The following is a 25,342-nucleotide window of genomic DNA, read 5'->3' as shown; positions in this document are numbered from 1 at the left end:
TATAGGCTCAAAACTTTTCAAAACTGTTAAACTCGCCAATTAGGTTCAAACTGTTTGGACACTTTTGATAGAGGTAATCAAAAGTATCCTAATGATGAGGTGAAGCTCAAATGTGAACTTCCCTTCAAGGCCAGGTGCAAGGATGCTAAAGAGACTCTTATTATAAACATAAAATATTTATTGAAATATATAAGGATAAATAAAGAGTTTCTAATTCTAAGGGATTCCAACTCCACCCAAGTAAACCCCCAGGTTCCACAAGGAACTGCTTCTCCAGGATTTCACAGGCTACACTACTCCTCCCTGATCTGACTAACCTAAATTTATACTATGTAAATAAAAACTACTGCTATTATCTTTATAAATCTTAACTTCATCTTCAAATTATAAAATAGCAAAGGCTATTTGGTTGAGTTTCAAGAAGAATCCAGTTAGGACTCTGAGTTTTACTCGGTTTACTCAGAGTTCAAACCAAGGACCAGGTTTTTCTTTGGTCTTCTCAGAGTTAAACAGTCTATAAAACCACAATAGATAGTCAATAGTGTTTCCCAAGTTGGGAAAGGAAAACACTGAGCTCCTTCAGATCTTTCCCTCAAACAGAGATAGAGGCAAAGATGTTACCTCCTCCAGCCCTGAGAGAGAGTCTCTGAGAGTGTGTCTCTGCCAACTGCCAGAAACCAACTTCCAATTGCCAGAGAGAGTAATTGACATAGTTATATTTCAACATGTCAAATATGTCAAAAATGGATATAACTATCAGCAGTTGAAATTAACATGCTCTCTCAGCTCTGCTTCAAACTCCAATTTTTTTCTTAATCCAGCCACTTTACTTCTTATCCCTAAACTAATAAAACAATACTTATTTTCTAATATCATCCTTACAATGTGTTACCAAGGCCTTTCATTTTTCTTTGCAACATCTCTCAAATATGACCCCTTTTCTCCTCAGATACTGCTATCATTCTAATATAGGACCTCATTTCACACCTGGGCCACTGAAAAAGCCTGTTGGTGGATCTGCCTAATTCTCTCTCCTTCAAGTAATCTTCCATTAAGCCAACAAAGTGCAGGTCCAAGCATATCAACTTTCTCCTCCCCTGACACACTTTCAATAAACTCCAGTTTCTCTCTTTCACCCCCATGATCAAATCAAATTCCTTGTTTGGTATTCAAAGTCATTTATGCTTAGCCATCTCACCCTTCCAAACATACCCTTTCCAGATTTCTTACATCTTATTCTATAACATATACTTTTTCATCCAATGATACTGGTCTCCTTGTTGCCTCCTGTACAAGACACATGATCTCTTGGCTCTGGGCTTTTTTCTGGCTCTATCCCAGGCCTAGAATGCTCTCCTTCCTTGGCGGTGAGACTTGGGACCTAAGCCTGAGCATGGCGATAGGGCTGACTACAACAGATGCAACAGAGACTGGAAAAATAGTATCAGGGAAAAACTCCTTAAAGCTCACTATACCAAAAACTGCCTGCATACCTCACTCAGACTTCTGGCTGGGAAGCCAAAATAATACAGAGAAAAAAATCAACACAGCAAAGGCCTCCAACACAAAGAAGCCACAATCTGTAAGTATCAAAAGAAATAAGCTGCAACAGAAAAAGCCTTTGACCTTGGATAACTTCTTTGGAAAAAATGAGCAGAGTTCAGAAGAGACAGCAGAGAGTGACAATTAAGCAAACAACCAATTGTCAAAAAAATGGAAATTGGTCACAAGCTCTCAAGGAACTCAAAAAGGAGTTCAGGAACAAAGTAAGATAGAAGAAAAATGAGAAGAAAAGAGGGAAAAAGAAATGAAAGTAATTCAAAAAGAAATTAGCAGTTTAAAAGACAAAATTTCCCACTTGGAAAAAGAAGCACAGAAATCACATGAATAAGCAAATTGGATACCAGAACTGACCTTCTAGAAACCATGAAAAGCAGGATAGACCAAACCAAAAAGGAAAATCAAAAGATCACAGTTGAAAACCAGTCTTTAAAGGCTAGAATTGGGCTAATACAAGCTAATGATCTCACAAGACAGCAAGAATTAATAAGGCAAAGTAAAAAAAATGACAAAATAAAAGAAAACATGAAATACTTATTTCCTGCCTATTTAATATTATAAACCTTAAAATTTCTTAGACTTATGAATATTGGAAATTTCACCATTGGAAAATTTCATACTTGGAAAAAATTTCCTACTGATAGTAAGAACCCTATTGGAATGTGAACCCCCTTGGCATGGGAGGATCCTTCTCCTCCCTACCTAAGACTACTTTAGGACAGAAACCTTTTGCTAAACAATGGAAAGGGCTTTGACCTATGCTTAAGCATAGAACAGGAAGTTCTTTGAGTCATGATTGATTTTAGAATTGATACAATAGAGATACTTGGAATGACAGAACCAGGTCTTGAAACTACAATCTCCACCCTACTCAGAGTAAAAGGATTTAGGAAGGGCTGCAGCAAGGATCAAGATTTAATTATTTGAGAATATGACCTTTAACAGATATGTGCAAAGGGGAAGACCTCTGGGCAGTCCTGGGTTAAGCTAGAGCCACCATTGGCACAGGAAAGACATGGACAGTGATTGGTAGATGTGAGAACTGAGGGGAGGGAACTTAGATGGTTTCCTTAAAGATAGCGGGGTCTGAGAACTGGGGGAGTTCGAGAGGTTTTGTTCTGAGAGGTTGTGCTCTGAGAAGCTTGCTCTGAAGGAGGCTGGAGGTGGAGGCCCCTGAGACTGTTTCTCCATTTTGGTCATGTGAGTGATAGGGACTGATCTCTTTTCTTTGCCTCAGCTATCTAAGGGCTTGGGCCTTTTGGCCCAGCCTAAACAGAGGGGGTATTTAAGCCCTACCCCCCCCTCTCTCTCTAATACCTTTCTTCCTCCTGTTTGTAATTAAAAACTCCATAAAAGGTTGACTGCTGACTTGAGTTTTCATTTAGGAATTACATAGCTGAATTCCTTGGCGACCTTAAATTAATATATATCAGTCTTTTAAAGCGATTTCCTTGTCACAATATACAGCTTGTTTGTATAAATTTATTTGTTTGTTATTGACACTGTTAGATTGTGAGCTCCTTAAGGGTGGAAGCTATCTTTCTTCTTTTTGTATTTCTAACTTGAAACATGGTAGGTACTTAGTAAATGTTTATTGACTCAATGTCTCAGCTGTTTTCTATTACAAAAACATTTTTTTTTACAAAAAGCAAAAAATTTTTTGGTGTATAGCTTCTAGGTCAAAGGGTATGGACATTTTGGTCACATTCTTTCCTTAATTCAAGGTTTCTTTCTGTAATAGTTGTACTAATTCCTAGCTCTACCAACAGCATAATTTTCCACAATCCCTCCAATATTGACTATTTTCATTTTTTGGTCATGTTTTTATCAACTTGATAAGCATGCGGTAAAAATCTCAGAGCTATTTTGATATCTATTTCTCTATTAATGATTTGTAGCATTTTTTCATGCGGTTGCCAATAGTTTGTAATTCTTTTGAGAGCAATTTGTTCATATTCTCTGGCTTATTTATGGGAAGAGTAAATAGGTGGTTTTATATATTTCTGTTAGATGCCTATATATCTTGGATAGTAGACTCTTATTAGGAATATTTGATGCAAAGTTATCTTTTTCCTCCCAATCAACTGCTTCTCTAAAAATCTTTCCAATTTCATGTAGTCAAAATTATATATATATTTTTGTAACTGCCTATGTTACTGGTTTTGTTAAGAATATATTCCCTTCCCAGAACTGGGAAAGGTATGTGACTCATTTTTATTCTATTTTAAAATATATTTAATATTCAGCTCATATTATTTATTTTGAATTTATTATTAAATATCATAAAAGATGATGGTCTTTTTTTTCAAACCCTTACTTTCCGCCTTAGTAACAATTTTAAGACAGAAGGGCAAATGGAGATAAATTATTTGCCCAGGCTTACACAGCAAGGAAGTGTCTGAGGCCAGATTTCAACCCAGGTCCAGCACTCTAACCACAGCATCACTTGGATGTCCCAAAAGATGTTTGTCAGTCTAATCCTAATTTCTGTCAGATTACTCTTTAGTTTTCTAAGCAGTCCTCATTAAATAAGGAATTTCTTACTAGTTAATTTATATGTTCAGATTTTATTATATAGTAGTTTATGGAATTTGATTATTTCTAATGCTTCCTTATATATTCTGCCCCAGTGCTCAACTTTATAATTTTTTAAATGGTACCAAATAATTTTGGCAGTTACAGCTTTATAATATAGTTCAACTCTGGAAGTCTATTCTTTGATTTCTGCTTTTCTCCACATTTTTTCCTTTTATATTTTAGATATATTCTTCTTCCATGTAAAATCTTTTTATTATTTTGTCTAGTTCTACAAAATACAACCTTGGTAATACGACTGGCATGGGATTAAAACTGTAAAATAATTTCATTAGTATTTTCATTTATGTTATATTGGCATTGCCCAACTATATATATATATATATATATATATATATATATATATATATATATATATATATATATATATATATATATATATATATATATATATATATATACTGAGTTTATTATTTCCATTCCTCCTAGAGTTTTTTATTTCTCCTGATTCTAGATCATACCACCAGAATCAATGTCCTTAAACCTTCATGAAATACTTTATCTAAAGCATTTGCTGTTCTAGCTTGTTTCAACTCCATAGAACAAAATGTCCCAGTGCTGGGTACCTCCTGTTAGTCCCATCCCCCACTTTCTTACCTCCTTTTTGGTGTGGTCTAGCCACTCCCCCTCCTCCCCCATCAAACTCTAAGTTCCTTGAGGGAAGGAACTATCTTCCTCTTTATTAACTGCATACACAGGCCTTAGCATAGAGTCTGGCATATAACCGGTGCTAAATAAATGTTTATTGGATTAGATTAGATTGAGCCAGTGAGTTGGGAATACCTAGGTTCAAAATCTACCTCTAAGGTATGACCCAGGAAGATCACTTAACTTTTTATCTAAGTCAATCTGATTGGTGGAATGAGTTCTTACAGTGGCAGCTCCCCACGTGAAGAAATTACAGATGCAACCTGTTTGCATGTATATAAACACATATCATTCTTCTAGAGGAAATAATTCACATTGGCTCAGAAAATTTCTGTTTAACATTTGTTCAAGAATCAATAAAAAGAAATGATCTGTCAACAATGAAATATAAAATTACAGATAACTTCTATTTCTAATATGGGACCCATACTCCATTTCATGATGCTTTCCTATTTTGCTTTCTATGAAGTCACCTTATAAAATAAAAGCCAAATACTACTCAAAACAATTTTGAATAAATTGAGCAGAAATGAGCAGAAAAACTAGGGCATTTGATACATAACTATAACCTATCCTATTGTTTAGTAAACAGGCTTTGGGGGGAAAAGTTGATTAAATGTCATGTTATAAAAAGCAAAGGCAGTAAAACCACTAAAGGCTTTTTATTTTTCTGTTAAGTGTTGCTTTTGCTTTTGTTCAAGAATTGCTATCTGGTCATATACTTGATCATGTTTGCATCAAGGGAAAAAAGGAGAGCGGTTCTTTTAATATCTGTCTCCACTTTACTTCAAAGGATGAACATAGGAAGATTTCTTTCAAGTGCTCTTTCCAAATAAGGAAAACACTTCTGCACTGACATTATCAGGTCTCTGTCATCTGCAATGTGTTGGGACAATGAATCATATAGAACCCTCCATTGACCTTCTTTCAATGTGTCTAGATAAAAGGATGAAAATTAGAATCCATCTCCTTGCAGTGCCACAAGTTATAAATGTACTTTATAGGGCTCATTATCCAAACTAATGGACTAAGGGTGACATCCTTGAAATGGACTTACCAGCACTGACAAAGCCAGTATGCAATATTTCAGGAACGATATGTAAATGACTGTGTGTTTGCTATAGCTTTTTATTATGGAAATATAAATTTACATTTGTCACAGCTCCATAGTTTGGGGCCAGAATTATTTTATTGAAAATGCACTTTTACTTTGCTCCACATAAAATGTGAGCAATTATTTTTAATGTAACCATATTTGAAATATACTAGTATAAATTAAACTATCTTAAATCTTTCGAAAATAAGCCAAATAAGCAATATCTACTGGGCATAATAAGGGCATTAAAAGTGAGAACACTAACAGAGAAGACTGATAGTGAAAGGAATTCAATTTGTATTTGCCTAAAGAAATAGTGTAATGGGGTGGTATACATAGCCCAATAGACTTAAGTCAGGTCCATAATGGTAAGCAATAAAATAATTTTTGACCCATTAACCATCTTTTCGTACTTAAGTTGCACAACATTACCTGTTTTAATAAACTTTAAAAAATGTTTTGCTCTTTTTTCCTTTTTCTGTTTATGTTTCACTGAACTGAAGCCCTTGTCTTATAAAAATACTTACTCAGTCAAACAGGGATAGGGCTTTGGGTTTTTCTTAGGGGGAGGGGGTGATAATAGGGGGAGAAATCCTCCAAATACCTCCTGTGGAAAATCAACTAAGCCCCAAATTTTCCCTTAGAAAGGATTCTTATACAATTTAGGAAACCAAAGGCTTTTGCTTTTTCTTCAGTGAAAAAGAGAGAAGATATTGTTGATACAACAACTATCAAGTTCATAACATCTGTACGAGCCTGAGCTAACAAATGAGAAGATCTGACAGATGCCGGAAGGATATATCATCATAGTTTGTTGACTTTATTCAACCACCAGTTCATACATTTTCTGTGTTCATTTACTTTTCGATACTGTGCTAGATGAAACGTTTGTGGGTTTTGTTTTCTTCTGAATTGGCTTTATTTTCTTTTTCTCTTTTGTTCATTCTGAATTGCCCTCTGTGACCAATGTCTTTTTCATACCTTTAGTTCAGATGACTGTAGAAATGGTAGAAGGTAAGACAGGCAGAAACAAGTGGTGTGAGTTTAAAGTGGGGGCACCAGTGTAAGACTTTGAAAAGTGTTCCCCCTTCTTCTTTTAGCCCCCTTCCCCTGAATAAGTGCCTTGTTCATAAACTTTCTAAATCAACCATTTTTGTGGACCCCAAAGAAATGTTAGAGCTTCTTTGACAGTAGCTAGTCCTCTGGTAACCAGAAGGCATTGCTTTCAGAGGCTATAACCTAGTGAGGACCACTATGGTCATTCACAATGAAGTGAATGGAAAGTCAAATAAGCCTACAATCCCAGAACAAGATTTTCTAGGGTGTTACTATTCAAGGTGGAATTTCAGGATGAGGCTATATGGGACATCATTCATTTAGCTGATGATCGGAGGTACTCAGTTTCCACCTGGGCAGTCTAACCTCTAAGTTGCTGCAGAAAAGCTCAAGGTTCAAAGACTAAGTGAAGCTATACAGACAAAGACATGTTTCAAACCTATGATATAAACTGATGTCTCACCAAATACTTGACTAACCTCACAATAAATGGATTAATAAGAATAATAAAGAAAATATTGAATTTCATCAATTCAGCACCTATCAGTGACTGTGGGAGGCTATGAGAATACAAAGAAAATATAGAGTCCTGGTCCTCCAAGAACTTAAGATGAAAATTAGCATCTAAGTAATAAATAGTCTGGAAAATAAAACCAGAATACTAAGGGAGTATCACTTTTTAAAATTCAGAAAGGGATGAAGCCATTAACTTATTTACCATCTAGGATTTGAGTGGGGTCCTGGACTAGGCACCAAAAACAACATTCAGAAGAGAATTTAAAAAACATGCAGTTATTTGAGTTCCATGATCAAGTTGATGCCTCCCAATCACGGCTGCCCAGACACATTCCTATGTATTTCCTCTAAACGAATGAATCTCAGCTATCATATAGTTTCCTGACGTAGTGATTTAAGAAGGTAAAAATTTGTTCAAAATTATGGTTTGGAAAAAAAATTGCCTTCCCAGCAGGAATAAAATGCTTCAACTAGAATTTGGCTCAGAAAAGAAAGCATACTCCAACGGGAAGAAAAATTGAACAGACCTTAGAAAATTATTTTTATATAGAAAGAAGAGTAGATAGCATTTTTGAAACAATTAAAATGTTATTAAGCAAGTAATTGTGAGAATTCATTCTCATTCACTATCTCTCTCTCAAAGTTAAAAGAGCTTTCCTGTTACCAGCCTTCTATACCACATCCTAAATCTTTTCTGCTCTTTCTACATTCCAGTCTGAACTATATCCTGATGGTATAGTATAGTGTTGCATATTGGTGCATATGTCCTATCTTACTTTCTTTCCTCTCCAAGAATCCAAACCATATGAAGGAAGGACTTGTACATTATTTATCTTGTTCTCTGCTCCCAGTATCTAACACTGTGCTTTATACACAGAAGCCTCTTATTAAATGGTCCCTAAAAGAGAAAATGTTCTTCCATAAATTAAAAATAAATTAGCTAACTAATAGTAGAAAGGAAAATGGGCAATGAACAAGCTAGAGCAGCACAGAGAAAGCTTGAATAAACAAGGTGGCTAGGCTGAAGCAGACACAAATCCATTAGCAGCAGAAGAAGGGGAGGGAGGGAGAAGGATGGGTGGGGAGATAGAAGCAGGGTGGGAGATAGAGACAAAGACAGAAAGGCAGAGAGACAAAACAACTGGGGGACAACTTGGAGTGTGTCTGGGGAAAAGATAAGAATGCAAAGGCAAAGCAATATGAAAATGAATAAAGAAGAGAAATAAGAAATAAAAAGAATACAGGACTGAACCATGACTGATAACTTAGGATCTAGTCTCGGCTTTCCCTTTAACACTGTATGGCCATGAGCAAGTCATTTAACCCCTTTGGGACTCAGTCTCCTGCTATGTAAGATGAGGGAGTTTGAACTGGATCACCTGTAAGGAGACTGCTGGCTCTGATCTTCTGGGATTCTCAAAGTATCTGGAGATGCCATTTTTGCTCCAAAGCAGTCTAACCCTCACGCTGTATGCAAATCTACATAAGCAAATAACTAGTACTAGGCCAGAAAATAAATGGCAATGAAAATGGAGGCTATGAAATGACCAGCAATTTCAAGTAGTAATTATTTCATTAAGTATCTTAATTAGACAAATCGAGCACAAAGATGATTTCTAAACTGTGCCTCCTACGTGCCCCAGACTCTTTTGAGCTTTATAAAGAGGTCAGGATCTGTTTTCCATTTCATTTCTATACCCAGTGCTTAAAAGATCTATAATACTGATGATGCTTACTTTTTGTGTTGGAATGAATTTCAGGCCACCTAAGTGGCTTCTTCCAATACTACCTGCACTGGCCAGAAAGTTCCCTAATGGTCCAGATTAGAAATACCCCAGAGAAAAGTATTGAACTGATTCCAATTTTAATCATATGCATAGGACTGACACATATCTTATTATTACTTCTACCATTTTATATATGGAAAGACAAAGTCACAAAGGGCAAAAGCAACTTTCCCAAGATGACAAAGGAAATGGCTGCAATTCTCCTGATCCTTGGTCCACTACCATGCATCTGGGAAAAGCATAGTTAATACTGAACATCAGGAACAGATGTCTCAAAGAAATGGGCAGAGCAGGAAATCCAGCAAGTGGGACAGCTGAAGTGCACATGGAACACTGGCTAAGGTAATTAGATCCAGATTATTGGTTACACAAGTTACTTGGTCCAAGGTCATTACTGCCATGTCTAAATATCAAGTACTATACCAGTAAACTGAAAAATCTCATTGACAGGAGTTTGCTATGGTATGCAAAGCAGGATAGGGAAAAAGAAATTAATTTAACAAGGGGATGCAGGGCTTCTTCTTCAAGTCAACAGAAGGAGTTCAGTGTGAGACCACAGCAAGAAGATACAGTCCTGAGATGAAGTCAGAAAAGAGTCGCACAGGAAAAATGAAATGGAAATATGAGAAAGACACACAAGATTCAGTTGGAAAGAGATGTGGCTGGCTTGACCCATCTCAGATATGCAAGTATCTCAACAATTTTTGTCTTTCTTCTCCTCAACTATGTTTACCATTTCCATGTGTGTCATCATATGATACAGAATCATAGAAGCAAATAAATCATATAATTCAGAATGTTCTATTTATTCTAGCTTCAACCAGTCTGTCTCCAGTCAAAGTGAGAAGCAGCATACGTTTCTTATTCAATATGTAAGAATTGAATTTGCCTTTCTGGCAATATAAAAAGAGCAGGTTTCCTGCTAAGGAGGGCAGGGAGAAAGAGGAAATCAATAGAAAAGAATGAAAAGAAAATTCTTTTGCTTCAGATGCTTAAAATAATTGCTAAACACTTGCAAATTTCAGTTTAAAGTGCTTGCGAAATGATCTAACTAGGAAAAGTCCTCAAGATTAAGCTTATTACATTTCTCAGTATTGGGGGGGAAATACAGTTATTTCTAAGCACTTAGTTGGCCTATATTATTGGCCCGACAATGTGAACTATTAGTCAATAAGCATTTGTGATATTAAATATCTACTATATACCAGGTACTGTGTGGTAGGCACTAAGAGTATAAAGACAATCAAAAATTCAACAATCATTACCTTTAAGGAGCTTACATCCTAGACAGAGGGGGAGAAGGGAGAGGATAATACAAAATATATTCGAAGTAATTCAAAGCTAAATTCAAATGGGGAGACCTTAGTATCTGGAGGGATCTTGTGGGAGGTATTCATTCAGGTGATCTTTGAAGGAAGTTAAGAATTCTATGAGGTGAAGGTAGGAAGAAGTATATCCCAAATATAGAGGACAGCCTTCATAAAGTAATGGAGGTGGGAAATGGAAGGTTGTGAGGATCAATAGGTCAGCTAGTTTAGCTGGATTACAGGATTAATCTGGAATAGGGCAGAAAGGAAGCTTGGTCCCAGATTGTGAGGGATTTCCAATGACAGAATAGTTGTTTTATTTGACCCTAGTCTTTTTAATTAATTTAACTAATGGGAAACCCCTGGAGTTCCAAATACATAAAATACAAGAAAATTAATAAATATGCAAACAACCCATATCGAAAAGCAACAATATACCCAAATTCTTAGAAGATCTGCCAGGTTTATTGTAGTAATGCCATGTAATGCATAACAAAGGTCTATGGTCTCTAGGCTACCATAAGGTCCAATATTAGATTCCAAACGCACAGCTTTAAATTCTCTAGGTTCTTTAGGCCTTTATAAATATCTTCATTTTCAGCTATCTGTTTTATCTACAACTGGCAGAGAGAAGTTCCTCTGACAGTGTAACTAAGCAAAGGCCAAAATGAAGGCCAACTTCAAGGCACATATATAACTGCAATTGGATAGCCAAACTTCTAAAAATATGAACCACATAGACAAAATCAATATGGATACAAGGAAATAAACTAGTGACCAAGAGAAAAACCTTTGCATCAAATATCATTAAGAAAAGTCTTATGATTCAGGCAATATAAAGACAAATGACCAGAAGCCATTTCCCAAGAAATAAGTGGTCAAACAGTATAAACAGTTTTTAAAGAGGTGTAAACTACTGACAACAAGCTCTAAATTGCAAATATCAGAAAGGCAAATCAAAATAATTCTTAGGTTTCACCTCATATCCAAACAAAATAGCCAAGATTACCAAAACCAAAAAAATCGGTTTAGGGTGGGGTCTGAGGATAGGAAAGATCTGCTGTAGAAAAACAGGCAGACACTATTGATTATGGAACTGGGAAGTAGTCCAACTGTTCTAAAAAACTATTTGGAATAATGGAAGAAAAATGGTTAAACTTCTCATATATTTTGACCCAGCAGATCCCACACTACTGGGCATATGGCTCAACAAGTTCAAGACAGAAAAGAAAAATCCCACACATAGTAAACTAGTCACAGAGCACTCTCTGGGGTAGAAAATAATGGGAAACAAAATGGGTGCTTACTATTTAGGGGAATGGCTGAAAAAAGGACTGGACATGAATGTAATGAAACATTTTTGTGTAACAAGAAATAATGAACACGAGGAATTTGAGAAAACCTAGGAAAATTTCTATGAACTGATGCATAGTGAAATAAACAAAATTAGGTTAACAATATACATGGTGGCTACAATAATGTATTAAAAAGAACAAAAAAGAAGCCAAACTGATTGGCCAAAATAGCCAATCAAGAAATATATCTTCCCTTCTCTTGGGCAGAAGTGTTAGAGAATAGTAGAGCAAAACATTCAATACATTGTCAGAGGAAGTCACATTATTGGTTCGTTTTGGATAAATGTACATTTTCTTTGTTATAATGCAGGGCACAATGAGGATGAGGAATATTTAAGAAGAACATATGAAAAGAAAAGATATCAATAAAACTTATTAAAGAAAAAAATTGGTCACATAAATTGTTCATGTGCCTGAGAGTTACATGCAAGCTTAAAACTGAACCCAGAAAAAGATACAAGCAAACAAATGTCAAGAAAGTGATTGACTTCCGGTTAAGATGGCGGCTTAGAGAAAGCTCAAGTTCAGATCTCCAGAAAAACCTTCCGACCGATCTCAAACTATAAGCTACTAAGGCGCGGAAATTCAAAACGATCAACAGCACAGACCCTGGGAACCCTCCTCCTGGACCTGGACCCGGTTCAAAAGGTACGGCTCCCCTCAAAAGCCAGAACCCGAGATCACTCGGACCGCAGGGGTAGGAGCGCAGAGTCCAAGGCTCCCGGAAGCCGCAGCACGGCTGGCTGGGCTCAGAGAGCAGAACCCTCAGGGCCTTCTACCCGAGTCCCAGTGAAAGTTACTGCCTGGGGCTCCCGCTACAGAGAGCTGGTCGAAACAACAGCAACCCTCAGGGCGGGCAAGACAGCCTCACGGGCTGGATCCTGCTATCCAAGTCTCAGTGAAAGTCTGTGCTCTCGGAGCTTGGGTTAGCTGCAGCCCATCCCCCCGCAGGCCAACGAAACAGCCTCACGGCCAGCGATTCTGAAGGCAACTTCCTGAAAGCAACGTGGTCCGACCCTTCCACTCCAGTTCCAGTGAGGCATATTCAGTTTAACCCAGGGAAAGTCATAGAACCATCTGCCCAGGACTGAACACCAGACAGAGACAAGAAAAGCCAATCCTCCACATTCAGAGATGGAAAACTCCACAGAAGCACAGAAGCCCCAAAATACCAAGAAAAATAAGAAGAAAGGGGCGACTTTGGACACATTCTATGGAGCCAAAATACAAAATACAGAGCAGATAGGAGATAATATAAAAGAAAATGCTCCAAAACCTTCCAAAGGAAATGGAAACTCTCCACAAACCTATGAAGAATTTGAATCAGAAATGACCAAAAAGATGGAAGCCTTCTGGGAGGAAAAGTTGGAAATAATGCAAAAGAAATTAACGCATCTACAAAACCGGTATGATGAAACTGAAAAGGAAAACCAGGCTTTAAAGGCCAGAATCAGGCAGCTGGAAGACAACGATCGTGTAAAAGAGCAAGAATTAATAAAGCAAAGCCAAAATACCAAGAAATTAGAAGAGAACATAAAATATCTCACCGACAAGGTGATAGATCTGGAAAATAGGGGGAGAAGGGATAATTTAAGAATAATTGGACTCCCAGAAAAGCAAGAAATAAACACCAAACTGGACATGGTGATACAAGATATAATCAAAGAAAATTGCCCAGAGATTCTAGAACAAGGGGGCAATACAGCCACTGACAGAGCTCACAGAACACCTTCTACACTAAACCCCCAAAAGACAACTCCCAGGAATGTAATTGCCAAATTCCAAAGCTATCAAACAAAAGAAAAAATCCTACAGGAAGCCAGAAAAAGACAATTTAGATATAAAGGAATGCCAATCAGGGTCACCCAAGACCTTGCAAGTTCTACTCTGAATGATCGTAAGGCATGGAACATGATCTTCAGAAAGGCAAGAGAGCTGGGTCTCCAACCAAGAATCAGCTACCCAGCAAAACTGACTATATACTTCCAAGGGAAAGTATGGGCATTCAACAAAATAGAAGACTTCCAACTTTTTGCAAAGAAAAGACCAGAGCTCTGTGGAAAGTTTGATACCGAAAATCAAAGAGCAAGGAATACCTGAAAAGGTAAATATTAAGGAAAGGGGAAAATGTTATCTTCTTCTTTTACTCAAACTCTCTTCTATAAGGACTACATTTATATCAACCTATGTATACTAATATGTGGGGAAAATGTAATGTATAAATAGGGGGTAAAGAAAGACCAAATAGAATAAATATTCTCACACAAAGATTCATATGGGAAGGGGAGGGGAAGAAAACTCCTATAAGAAGGAGAGGAAGAGAGGGGGGGGGGTTACTTAAACCTCAATCTCAGGGAAATCAACTCTGAGAGGGAAAAACATCCAGATCCATTGGGATCTTGAATTCTATCTTACCCAACAAGGGTAAGGAGAAGGGAAAACCAAGGGGGGAAGGGGAGAGGGAGAACAAAAAGGGAGGGAAAGAGAGGGGGGAAGGGGAGGGAACAAAAAGGGAGGGACTAAAAAGGGAAACATCAAGGGAGGGGACAAGGGGGACTGATTCAAAGTAAATCACTGGACTAAAAGGTAGAGCCGAAGAAGAATAGGTTAGAATTAGGGAAGGCAATCAAAATGCCAGGGAGTCCACAAATGACAATCATAACTTTGAACGTGAATGGGATGAACTCACCCATAAAACGTAGACGAATAGCAGAATGGATTAGAATCCAAAACCCTACCATATGTTGTCTTCAAGAAACACACATGAGGCGGGTTGACACCCACAAGGTCAGAATTAAAGGATGGAGTAAGACCTTCTGGGCTTCAACTGATAGAAAGAAGGCAGGAGTGGTAATCATGATATCTGATAAAGCCAATGCAAAAATAGACCTGATCAAAAGGGATAGGGAAGGTAATTATATTTTGTTAAAAGGGACTATAGACAATGAGGAAATATCATTAATCAATATGTATGCACCAAATAATATAGCACCCAAATTTCTAATGGAGAAACTAGGAGAATTGAAGGAAGAAATAGACAATAAAACCATACTAGTGGGAGACTTAAACCAACCATTATCAAATTTAGATAAATCAAATCAAAAAATAAATAAGAAAGAGGTAAAAGAAGTGAATGAAATCTTAGAAAAATTAGAATTAATAGACATATGGAGAAAAATAAATAGGGATAAAGAGGAATACACCTTCTTCTCAGCACCACATGGCACATTCACAAAAATTGACCATACATTAGGTCACAGAAACATAGCACACAAATGCAGAAAAGCAGAAATAATGAATGCAGCCTTCTCAGATCACAAGGCAATAAAAATAATGATTAGTAATGGTACATGGAAAACCAAATCTAAAACCAATTGGAAATTAAACAATATGATACTCCAAAACCGTTTAGTTAAAGAAGAAATCATAGAAACAATTAATAATTTCATCAAGGAAAATGACAATGGCGAAACATCCTTTCAAACCTTTTGGGATGCAGCCAAAGCAGTAATCAGAGGTAAATTCATATCCCTGAATGCTTATATTAACAAACAAGGGAGAGCAGAGATCAATCAATTGGAAATGCAAATGAAAAAACTGGAAAGCGATCAAATTAAAAACCCCCAGCAGAAAACCAAATTAGAAATCCTAAAAATTAAGGGAGAAATTAATAAAATCGAAAGTGATAGAACTATTGATTTAATAAATGAGACAAGAAGCTGGTACTTTGAAAAAACAAACAAAATAGACAAGGTACTGGTCAATCTAATTAAAAAAAGGAAGGAAGAAAAGCAAATTCACAGCATTAAAGATGAAAAGGGGGACAGCACCTCTGATGAAGAGGAAATTAAGGCAATCATTAGAAATTACTTTGCCCAATTATATGGCAATAAATACACCAATTTAAGAGAAATGGATGAATATATACAAAAATACAAACTGCCTAGACTAACAGAAGAGGAAATAGAATTCCTAAATAATCCCATATCAGAAATTGAAATCCAACAAGCCATCAAAGAACTTCCTAAGAAAAAATCCCCAGGGCCTGATGGATTCACCTGTGAATTCTATCAAACATTCAGAGAACAGTTAATCCCAATACTACACAAACTATTTGACATAATAAGCAAAGAGGGAGTTCTACCAAACTCCTTTTACGACACAAACATGGTACTGATTCCAAAACCAGGCAGGTCAAAAACAGAGAAAGAAAACTATAGGCCAATCTCCCTAATGAATATAGATGCAAAAATCTTAAATAGGATACTAGCAAAAAGACTCCAGCAAGTGATCAGAAGGATCATTCACCATGATCAAGTAGGATTCATACCAGGGATGCAGGGCTGGTTCAACATTAGGAAAACCATCCACATAATTGACCACATCAACAAGCAAACTAGCAAGAACCACATGATTATCTCAATAGATGCAGAAAAAGCCTTTGATAAAATACAACACCCATTCCTATTAAAAACACTAGAAAGCATAGGAATAGAAGGGTCATTCCTAAAAATAATAAACAGTATATATCTAAAACCAACAGCTAATATCATCTGCAATGGGGATAAACTAGATGCATTCCCAATAAGATCAGGAGTGAAACAAGGATGCCCATTATCACCTCTACTATTTGACATTGTACTAGAAACACTAGCAGTAGCAATTAGAGAAGATAAAGGAATTGAAGGCATCAAAATAGGCAAGGAGGAGACCAAGTTATCACTCTTTGCGGATGACATGATGGTCTACTTAAAGAATCCTAGAGATTCAACCAAAAAACTAATTGAAATAATCAACAACTTTAGCAAAGTTGCAGGATACAAAATAAACCCACATAAATCATCAGCTTTTCTATATATCTCCAACACAGCTCAGCAGCAAGAACTAGAAAGAGAAATCCCATTCAAAATCACCTTAGACAAAATAAAATACCTAGGAATCTATCTCCCAAGACAAACACAGGAACTATATGAACACAACTACAAAACACTCGCTACACAACTAAAACTAGACTTGAACAAATGGAAAAACATTAACTGCTCATGGATAGGACGAGCCAATATAATAAAAATGACCATCCTACCCAAACTTATTTATCTATTTAGTGCCATACCCATTGAACTACCAAAATACTTCTTCACTGATTTAGAAAAAACTATAACAAAGTTCATTTGGAAGAACAAAAGATCAAGGATATCCAGGGAAATAATGAAAAAAAAACACACATGATGGGGGCCTTGCAGTCCCTGACCTAAAACTATATTACAAAGCAGCAGTCATCAAAACAATTTGGTACTGGCTAAGAAACAGAAAGGAAGATCAGTGGAATAGACTGGGGGAAAGCGACCTCAGCAAGACAGTATACGATAAACCCAAAGATCCCAGCTTTTGGGACAAAAATCCACTATTCGATAAAAACTGCTGGGAAAATTGGAAGACAGTGTGGGAGAGACTAGGAATAGATCAACACCTCACACCCTACACCAAGATAAATTCAAAATGGGTGAGTGACTTAAACATAAAGAAGGAAACCATAAGTAAATTGGGTAAACATAGAATAGTATACATGTCAGACCTTTGGGAGGGGAAAGGCTTTAAAACCAAGCAAGATATAGAAAGAATCACAAAATGTAAAATAAATAATTTTGACTACATCAAACTAAAAAGCTTTTGTACAAACAAAACCAATATAACTAAAATCAGAAGGGAAACAACAAATTGGGAAAAAATCTTCATAGAAACCTCTGACAAAGGTTTAATTACTCATATTTATAATGAGCTAAATCAATTGTACAAAAAATCAAGCCATTCTCCAATTGATAAATGGGCAAGGGAAATGGATAGGCAGTTCTCAGATAAAGAAATCAAAACTATTAACAAGCACATGAAGAAGTGTTCTACATCTCTTATAATCAGAGAGATGCAAATCAAAACAACTCTGAGGTATCACCTCACACCTAGCAGATTGGCTAACATGACAGCTATGCAAAGTAATGAATGCTGGAGGGGATGTGGCAAAATAGGGACATTAATTCATTGCTGGTGGAGCTGTGAAATGATCCAACCATTCTGGAGGGCAATTTGGAACTATGCCCAAAGAGCGACAAAAGAATATCTACCCTTTGACCCAGCCATAGCACTGCTGGGTCTGTACCCCAAAGAGATAATGGACACAAAGACTTGTACAAAAATATTCATAGCTGCGCTCTTTGTGGTGGCCCAAAACTGGAAAACGAGGGGATGCCCATCAATTGGGGAATGGCTGAACAAACTGTGGTATATGTTGGTGATGGAATACTATTGTGCTAAAAGGAATAATAAAGTGGAGAAGTTCCATGGAGACTGGAACAACCTCCAGGAAGTGATGCAGAGCGAGAGGAGCAGAACCAGGAGAACATTGTACACAGAGACTAATACACTGTGGTATAATCGAACGTAATGGACTTCTCCATTAGTGGCGGTGTAATGTCCCTGAACAACTTGCAGGGATCCAGGAGAAAAAAACACCATTCATAAGCAAAGGATAAACTATGGGAGTGGAAACACCGAGAAAAAGCAACTGCCTGAATACAGAGGTTGAGGGGACATGACAGAGGATAGACTCTAAATGAACACTCTAATGCAAATACTATCAACAAAGCAATGGGTTCAAATCAAGAAAACATCTAATGCCCAGTGGACTTACGCGTCGGCTATGGGGGGTGGGGGGGGGAGGAAAAGAAAATTATCTATGTCTTTAACGAATAATGCTTGGAAATGATCAAATAAAATATATTTAAAAAAAAAAAAAAAGAAAGTGATTGATTCTGACACCTCAGCAATGGGAATGTATGTACCAGGAAAAAAATGGTACTGTCTGACACAGATCTCTCTGTGAGCCTCCTTGGAGCTGTTCATGATTCATGTTAGGAATAAGTATGTCCTTTAGGGATGTATATTTCAATATGGATTATTATTTTAACTATAGGAAGCAACTTTCTTTTGTGCTGTAAAATAGAACATTTATAACATATTATAAATATTCCCATATTAAATATAAATATTTATGAAGCTTTAAGCCAATAAGTCAATTTTATCTCACATCACAGAACACTTTTTTTTAAACCCTTACCTTCTGTCTTGGAATCAATACTGTGTATTGGCTCCAAGGCAGAAGAGTGGTAAGGGTAGGTAATGGGGGTCAAGAGACTTGCCCAGGGTTACACAGCTGGGAAGTATCTGAGGCCAGATTTGAACCTAGGACCTCCCGTCTCTAGGCCTGGATCTCAATCCACTGAGCTACCCATCTGTCCCCCCACAGAACATTTTTATGAGAAAAAATTACTGCCCAAGTGTAAGTTTTCTGAATAGGATTATGTTTTTTTCTTTCTAACTCTTAAAAATGCTGGTCCCTGGACCACAAATTAGGTTATCAGAAATTAATAAAAATATTTTAAAGTTGCTAGAGTGCACAAAATTATTTGAAAATGGCCTAAACAACTTAAAAAGTTTTATTGTGGCACTTTTATTTTAACAAGATACTCAAGTATTCCACAATCTGATAACTTTTCATTACAATTCTTCTGAAAGAATCATGAGATATGTGTCACTTGCTGCTTAACAGGGCAGTAGCAATTTTAACTGCAAAGCCACTCCTAACAGCCACTCAGATAGTAATGAAAATCTTTTAACAGTATTTAAACAACTAATCTGCCTTTCTCACTACCACCATCCCAACTGAGCAAATTTTAAAACAAATCAACCCAGAAAACCAGGTCCCTCAATACATAGTGACATAGTCTGACAAAACAAATTCCCACATTAGTCATGGTGGAAAACATATGTTCCCTTCTGTATTTTCAGTTCATCACCGCACTGGCAGGAGGCAAGCAGCCTGTTTTATCATTACTCTTCTGGACTCATTGCTCAGCATTGCATTAAGTAGAATTTTAAAGGCTTTCAAAGTTGTTTTTCTCTATAATGTTATCATTATATAAATAATTCTCCTAGTTCTACTCACATGTCTCTGCATCAGTTCATAAAGATCTCCACAGTTTCCTCTGAAATTGTCCATTTCATCATTTCTTATGGCACAATAATATTCTATGACATTCTTATACCATAATCTGCTTAGCTATTCCTCAAAAGGAAGAAACTCCATTACTTTCCAGTTTGGGTCTACCATAAAAAGAGCTGCTATGAATAATTTTGTACATATGGATCCTTTTCTGCTTTTCTTGAGGTCTAAGCCCAGCTGAGTTGAAGGGAATGCAGAGTTTGGTAACTTTCTGGGCCTGGTTCTAAATTGCTTTCGAGTGGGGCTGGACCAATTCACAGCTCTGAAAACATTCTAATGATTAGTTTCCCACAGCCTCTCCAATATCTGTCATTTAATCTTTTGTCATCTTGACCAGTATGATAATTATGAGGAAGAATTTGCATTTTTCTACTTGTTAGGGATTTGGAGCATTTTTTCATATGATTGATAGCTTGAATTTATGCCCTTGAAAACTGCCTCTTCATAACCTTTGACCATTTATCTACTAGCTCTTAGTCTTATAAATTTGAATCCATTCCATTTATATTATCTTGGAAAATAGATCTTTTGTTTAAAACCACAAAGTGCCTGAATATGAAGAATGCAGAGTAACATAAAAAGGCTTATAAGAACTGCTGAAGCAAAGCAAGCCAAAGCAAGAGAATGATGTACATAATGGCTATGCCAAGGCAAACTAGACTACTCTAGGCCAGCCAACCAATCTTTGTCATAGAGGACAAAAAATGAAACACATTTCTCTCTAAATTAGAAATGTAAAGGAGTTTACAAACAAAATATGGCATATCTACTTAGAAGGCCATTTCTTTTTCGTTAGTTTGGGTTACCTATTATGGGTCATAAAGGAAGGTAGTGCTGTGGTATTAAAAAAAGGCATCCTGTTGGAAAAAAACAAACACAGACTAATACTTCATTTAGCTTTATCTCAGACAATGACACAATCTTATTTTTGAGGATTTATAACTAAGTTTTAAAAGTAGATGTAATATATACATAATACACAGAAGTGCAAATTATGTTCAGAGTTCAAAAAAATCGGAAGCATATTTCTCTCAGTTCAACTCTAAACTTGCCTGCAGGCCTGATACTGTTGTAAAAGAATTTATCCTTAGATAAGAGGGCAGCATAGTTTATGACAACAATCTACCTAAAAACTCATTAAAGTCTTTTCTCTTGGAGTGACATGCATTATCAGCAGAGATTAATCTGATGAGTCTTTAGGTGAGCTCCATTTTTAAAAATGCAATAACAGAGGGCTTTGTTGTCATCTGATGAAAATCAATTAGAGTAGGTAAGGCCACAAGGAAAACTAACATCACTCATCAGCAGCCCCCCGGCAGCTGAAATGATTTGTCTTCCAAGCTTGGGTGATCAGGAGCTGTGGTAATATTGCAGGGAAATTAATTTAGTTTCTATATTCTGCACCCACTTTCCTTGTTCTGGAGGACCTATACACAAATTACTTTTAATCAAGGTTGATATGTTATTAATACCAAGGAGGATCTTGGAAGAATCATTTTTTTAATCGACTGGAGCATTTTTCATCTGTGTTTAGTGTGTAAATAGAGGAAGGTTCCTTTTATTATCCTTACTTTCCAGATCCTTTGTCCACTACAAGGCACTGTACTGCATGGTTAAGACAATAGGTTCCACCAAACACCGCACACATCCTGCAAAAGGAATTGGGAAAAACAAACAAAAAAAGCCCCATCAGATTGGTTATTTCTTTGTCAGGCAAAAGCACTTACCTTGGATTTCCTTTTTCCGTTATTTTATACTCTTGAATGTGTTACATGGAAGAATAAGTTCATTGTTTCTCTCTTAATTACAGTAGTATCAATCTCCCAAAGATCCTTTGGAATAGAAGAAAGCCATTTTGTCATGGTGTAAATGCTATACCTTAGAATGTTTAGGCCAAGAATTGTGATAACACCTGAAGTCTTTCTGACCACAAGTCAGGCTCTTCTACAAAGAAGCCTTAACCATCAGCTACTGACTATGGAGTCAAATGTCTGCCTAGAATCATCAGAGCTCTTATATAGGCAGATTACCAACTCAATAATTGACAGAATGGAAAACCAACAGAAGTGAACCACAGAAATGTGAGGAGGTTGGCCAAGTATGGAAATCTATTAGATGGGGGGTGCGGTGGGGCAATGGAGTTGAGGATACAGGCATAATTATGATGTCTTAGTTGTGGGAAGGATAATGTATGGCAATTGAAGCAATAGATTTCCAGACATATCTTTAATCATCTTAAATTCAGTTTCTCTAGAGGATACTAATACACTCTGATGGTTAAGAGTTTTTTTTTTTCACTTTGTGGTTTAGAATCTGCAAGACAAAGACTTAATGTTACTAGAAGGTTTACAAGTGCACATTTTGGAATGTTACAACAAGTAAATTAGAACACAAACATGCAAACTCTCCACAAAACAATGTTGAACCTTCTGATGCCAACAGAGTCCAGATGCATGTGATAAAATATTAAAGGCATGAATTCAATTTAAATTAAATTAAAAAGCTAAATTACATGAGTTCAAAGAGGCACAAAAAAACTGTACCAAGAGTTCTCATCATTACCATCTTCATCACTATTGATAGCTGAAAACCTCATAGAACACTTAAAATTTTTCAAAGCATTTGCAAAAGTGATCTCATTAGATTCTGCATCTTAAATAGTACAAATATTAAGATCCTCAACTTAATGATGAGAGAACAGGCTCTAAACTCAGCTTTTTAAACTCCTCTTTCCACTACATCCTTTTATGCCATTTGAGTGGAAGGAGCAGAATTACAAAATCCCAGATACCTAGCTTGTCTGGAAAATTGAGGTACGATCACTGAAAGCAGTGAATTTTGCATTTTCATCCAATTAGGATATGATTGTACCCAACATCAGAGGCATCACAACCTTACACTGACAAAATCTCTTGTGAGAAATTAATGATAAAACGAAGATTTTTTAATTCTAAAAAAATCCACTGGAGTCCATTTCAGTCCTAGTTAAACTGTTGTATAATATTCAAGTTTAAAAAGAATGCTATGGAATATCACATGTCAAGAGCAGAAGAAATATGCTTAGTTCTAATATTAAATGTAATGTTTTCATAATAGCTTCCTCCTTAAAATTATCTCTGCATTATACTTTTTAGAAAAAATGTTGCTTAACTTAGTGCAAATAAGTTAACAAAACACACTTCCACAAATTTCTATACATTAAAAATTAATGTATTTGAAGGAGCTAGCTATATAAAGCCTTGGGAGGGTGGGGGACATGCTTTCAAAATGATGTAAAGGCATACAGAATGGTTTATTTCAGCAAAATGCCTGTCAAAATAACATGTTCTGGTTTTCAGAATACAATTCTTTTGCTGATAGTGGGCAGTCTCCATAAAGAGGACATGCTACATGGATTGAAGAAGACTGAGCCTCAGGCTGTCACTGTTGTGGCCAAAAGAAATGGTATACAGGAAGACCTAAGTTTGAATGAAAAACAGCACTGTCACACAATAAGCCAACCAGACATCAGCCTGACCTGGAAAATGGGAAGCATGTTTTGCTCAGGACCACACAAAGATGCTGTCACCTAGACAGCTGTGTTCTTACAGTCACCTGGTTAATGGAAAGGATCTACATGGTTCATAGTGGCAAAGGTTTCATTCTGATCATCTCACAGGCTCAATGATAGACTTTCTGGATCTCAGGGACTGAAAAAAACAGGTAAGAAGACAGAAAATGCAAAGGGTAGCCACTGAAGTCTTCCAGGAACTACCTAAGCCACAGTTTCTTTTTTAAATACAAATTTCCTTTTTAATCATATAACGTGACGATAGTATCTTGGGGTCAGACTCTGAACTTAGTCCTGAAGGAGGAGTTAAGGATTTTTTTTGTCTCTGAAGAGGGCTCTGTGATCACAAAATCCATAAAATAGGAAAATTTCAGTGTAGCCATTGGAATGAAGAACAAAAAATCACTTCTACAACATGCTTCCACTTAGGGGACAATCATTAGCATGCTAGTATGAATAAGGAAATATAGGAAGCACTAACATACAAAAATGAGGCGACATGGGAGGCTAGCTGGAAGGCACTTGGGTGGGGCCAGATTAGTCATCTTTTCCTCCACAGAGCAGGAGGCCTCTCTTGTAGTCTCCAGATGTGTCGTCCTTAATCATATAATAAGGAGAAGTTGCAAAGTACTTTCTAAATTCTTTTTGGATGTTGAATAGATCTTTTTCACTCTTGGAAACTATGACTCTTATGAGAGTGTGGTCCATCTGTGCCAGTGCCCTTCATGGCATAGTAGAGCATCTCAGCAAGGTAGGTAGGTATGCTTCAAATAGATTTCACAATAGCAAGGAGCAGATGTACCAGATGACCTGATGTTTTCTGGTCAATGATTTCTTGAATTTGAAATCCTAATATTGTCTTGTATTTGTTGAACATCCCTCTTCAGTAAGCTACACTTCATGTTCCAAGAATGGTGATGAACTTTTCTTCATCCTTCCCCTATTTCAGTTCCCCAGCTTGGAAGAGGTCCTTAGCATCCTGTTCCACTTAGTCTTCATTGAGCTCATCATCAATCTCAGTAAGCCTACTGTAAAATGGAGAACCACCAACATTCTCTAGTAGTATCCAGAAGTACAGTGATTGCTCAACTATTGAGGAAGTTACGTTCCAGAGATTGCCAGGATAGGAGAAAACCAGTGAAGTACCAGAGTTATATTTAGTTTATTATTTATATATACTTTAAGGCTTTATAAACTCTTCCCACTCTCCTATAAACCTTTTCCACACTCTTATTAACCTATAGTCACTGAGCCAATCAGCACCCAGGATATAGTTTGCTGCAATAAGTGTAATTCCTCAATACAGAATTCGATATATATTTTTTTAAAACCCGTGATATAGTAAAGTCCCAATAAGTGAACCTCAGTATAGTGAGGGATGACTATATCTCCAATGACATCATTCTCCAGACTGGAGCCATATTTTTCCTCATAAGCTTGTTTTATGCTCACTAATTCAAGAGGGGTTCTGGGTACCAGAATTTCAGTCGATACTTTTTCATTTGTCCTAGCTCTCTTCAAAGCAGCCTTCAATTCATAGGCATCGTAAAGCCTCACCTGCTTCATCAGAGACACAATGAGCTTCTCAAACTTCCTGGTCAGTTCTGATTTCAAGTCATCCAGAAGATCCCTGCCAAATGAAGTTCTAAATGCCACTGCAATTTCTTGGCATTGGGTGTTGCTTCGGAATGTGAGTAGGGTCAGGATGCTTTCTTCATTAGTACCCAGGCCTTTCATTGCTTTCTAAAGAGTTTCAGTATCAGCCTGGTCATCAAACCTAGAGAAGGCAGTCACTGTGCCTCTACAAGCCATGTTG

The 25,342-nt window shown here is 36.8% G+C and overlaps 1 protein-coding gene and 1 pseudogene across 9 annotated transcripts in view; both read right to left on the bottom strand.

Moving 5' to 3' along the window:
* The window catches only part of LOC100012038 (annexin A5-like), a 28,675-nt pseudogene extending 3,412 nt beyond the window's left edge, over positions 1-25,263 (bottom strand).
* CHM (CHM Rab escort protein) overlaps positions 1-25,342 on the bottom strand; it is a 555,159-nt gene that overhangs the window by 343,299 nt on the left and 186,518 nt on the right. For 8 of the 9 annotated variants that reach the window (XR_008914554.1, XR_008914555.1, XR_008914556.1 and 5 more), the window contains one exon: positions 21,548-21,625. The exons of the other annotated variant lie outside the window; for it this stretch is intronic. Coding sequence is in view for 4 of the 8 variants with exons in the window: in XM_056808972.1 (XP_056664950.1) it covers positions 21,548-21,625 (78 nt within the window). In the remaining 4 variants the exon portion in view is untranslated. The remainder of the gene's footprint in view (positions 1-21,547; positions 21,626-25,342) is intronic. 9 annotated transcript variants of the gene reach the window in all.

This window comes from Monodelphis domestica, chromosome X (genome assembly GCF_027887165.1).
Source record: "Monodelphis domestica isolate mMonDom1 chromosome X, mMonDom1.pri, whole genome shotgun sequence".
NCBI classification, from domain to species: Eukaryota; Metazoa; Chordata; class Mammalia; order Didelphimorphia; family Didelphidae; genus Monodelphis; species Monodelphis domestica.
The sequence above is the reverse complement of the archived record's forward strand: the minus strand, read 5'-3'. Positions and strand labels throughout refer to the sequence as shown.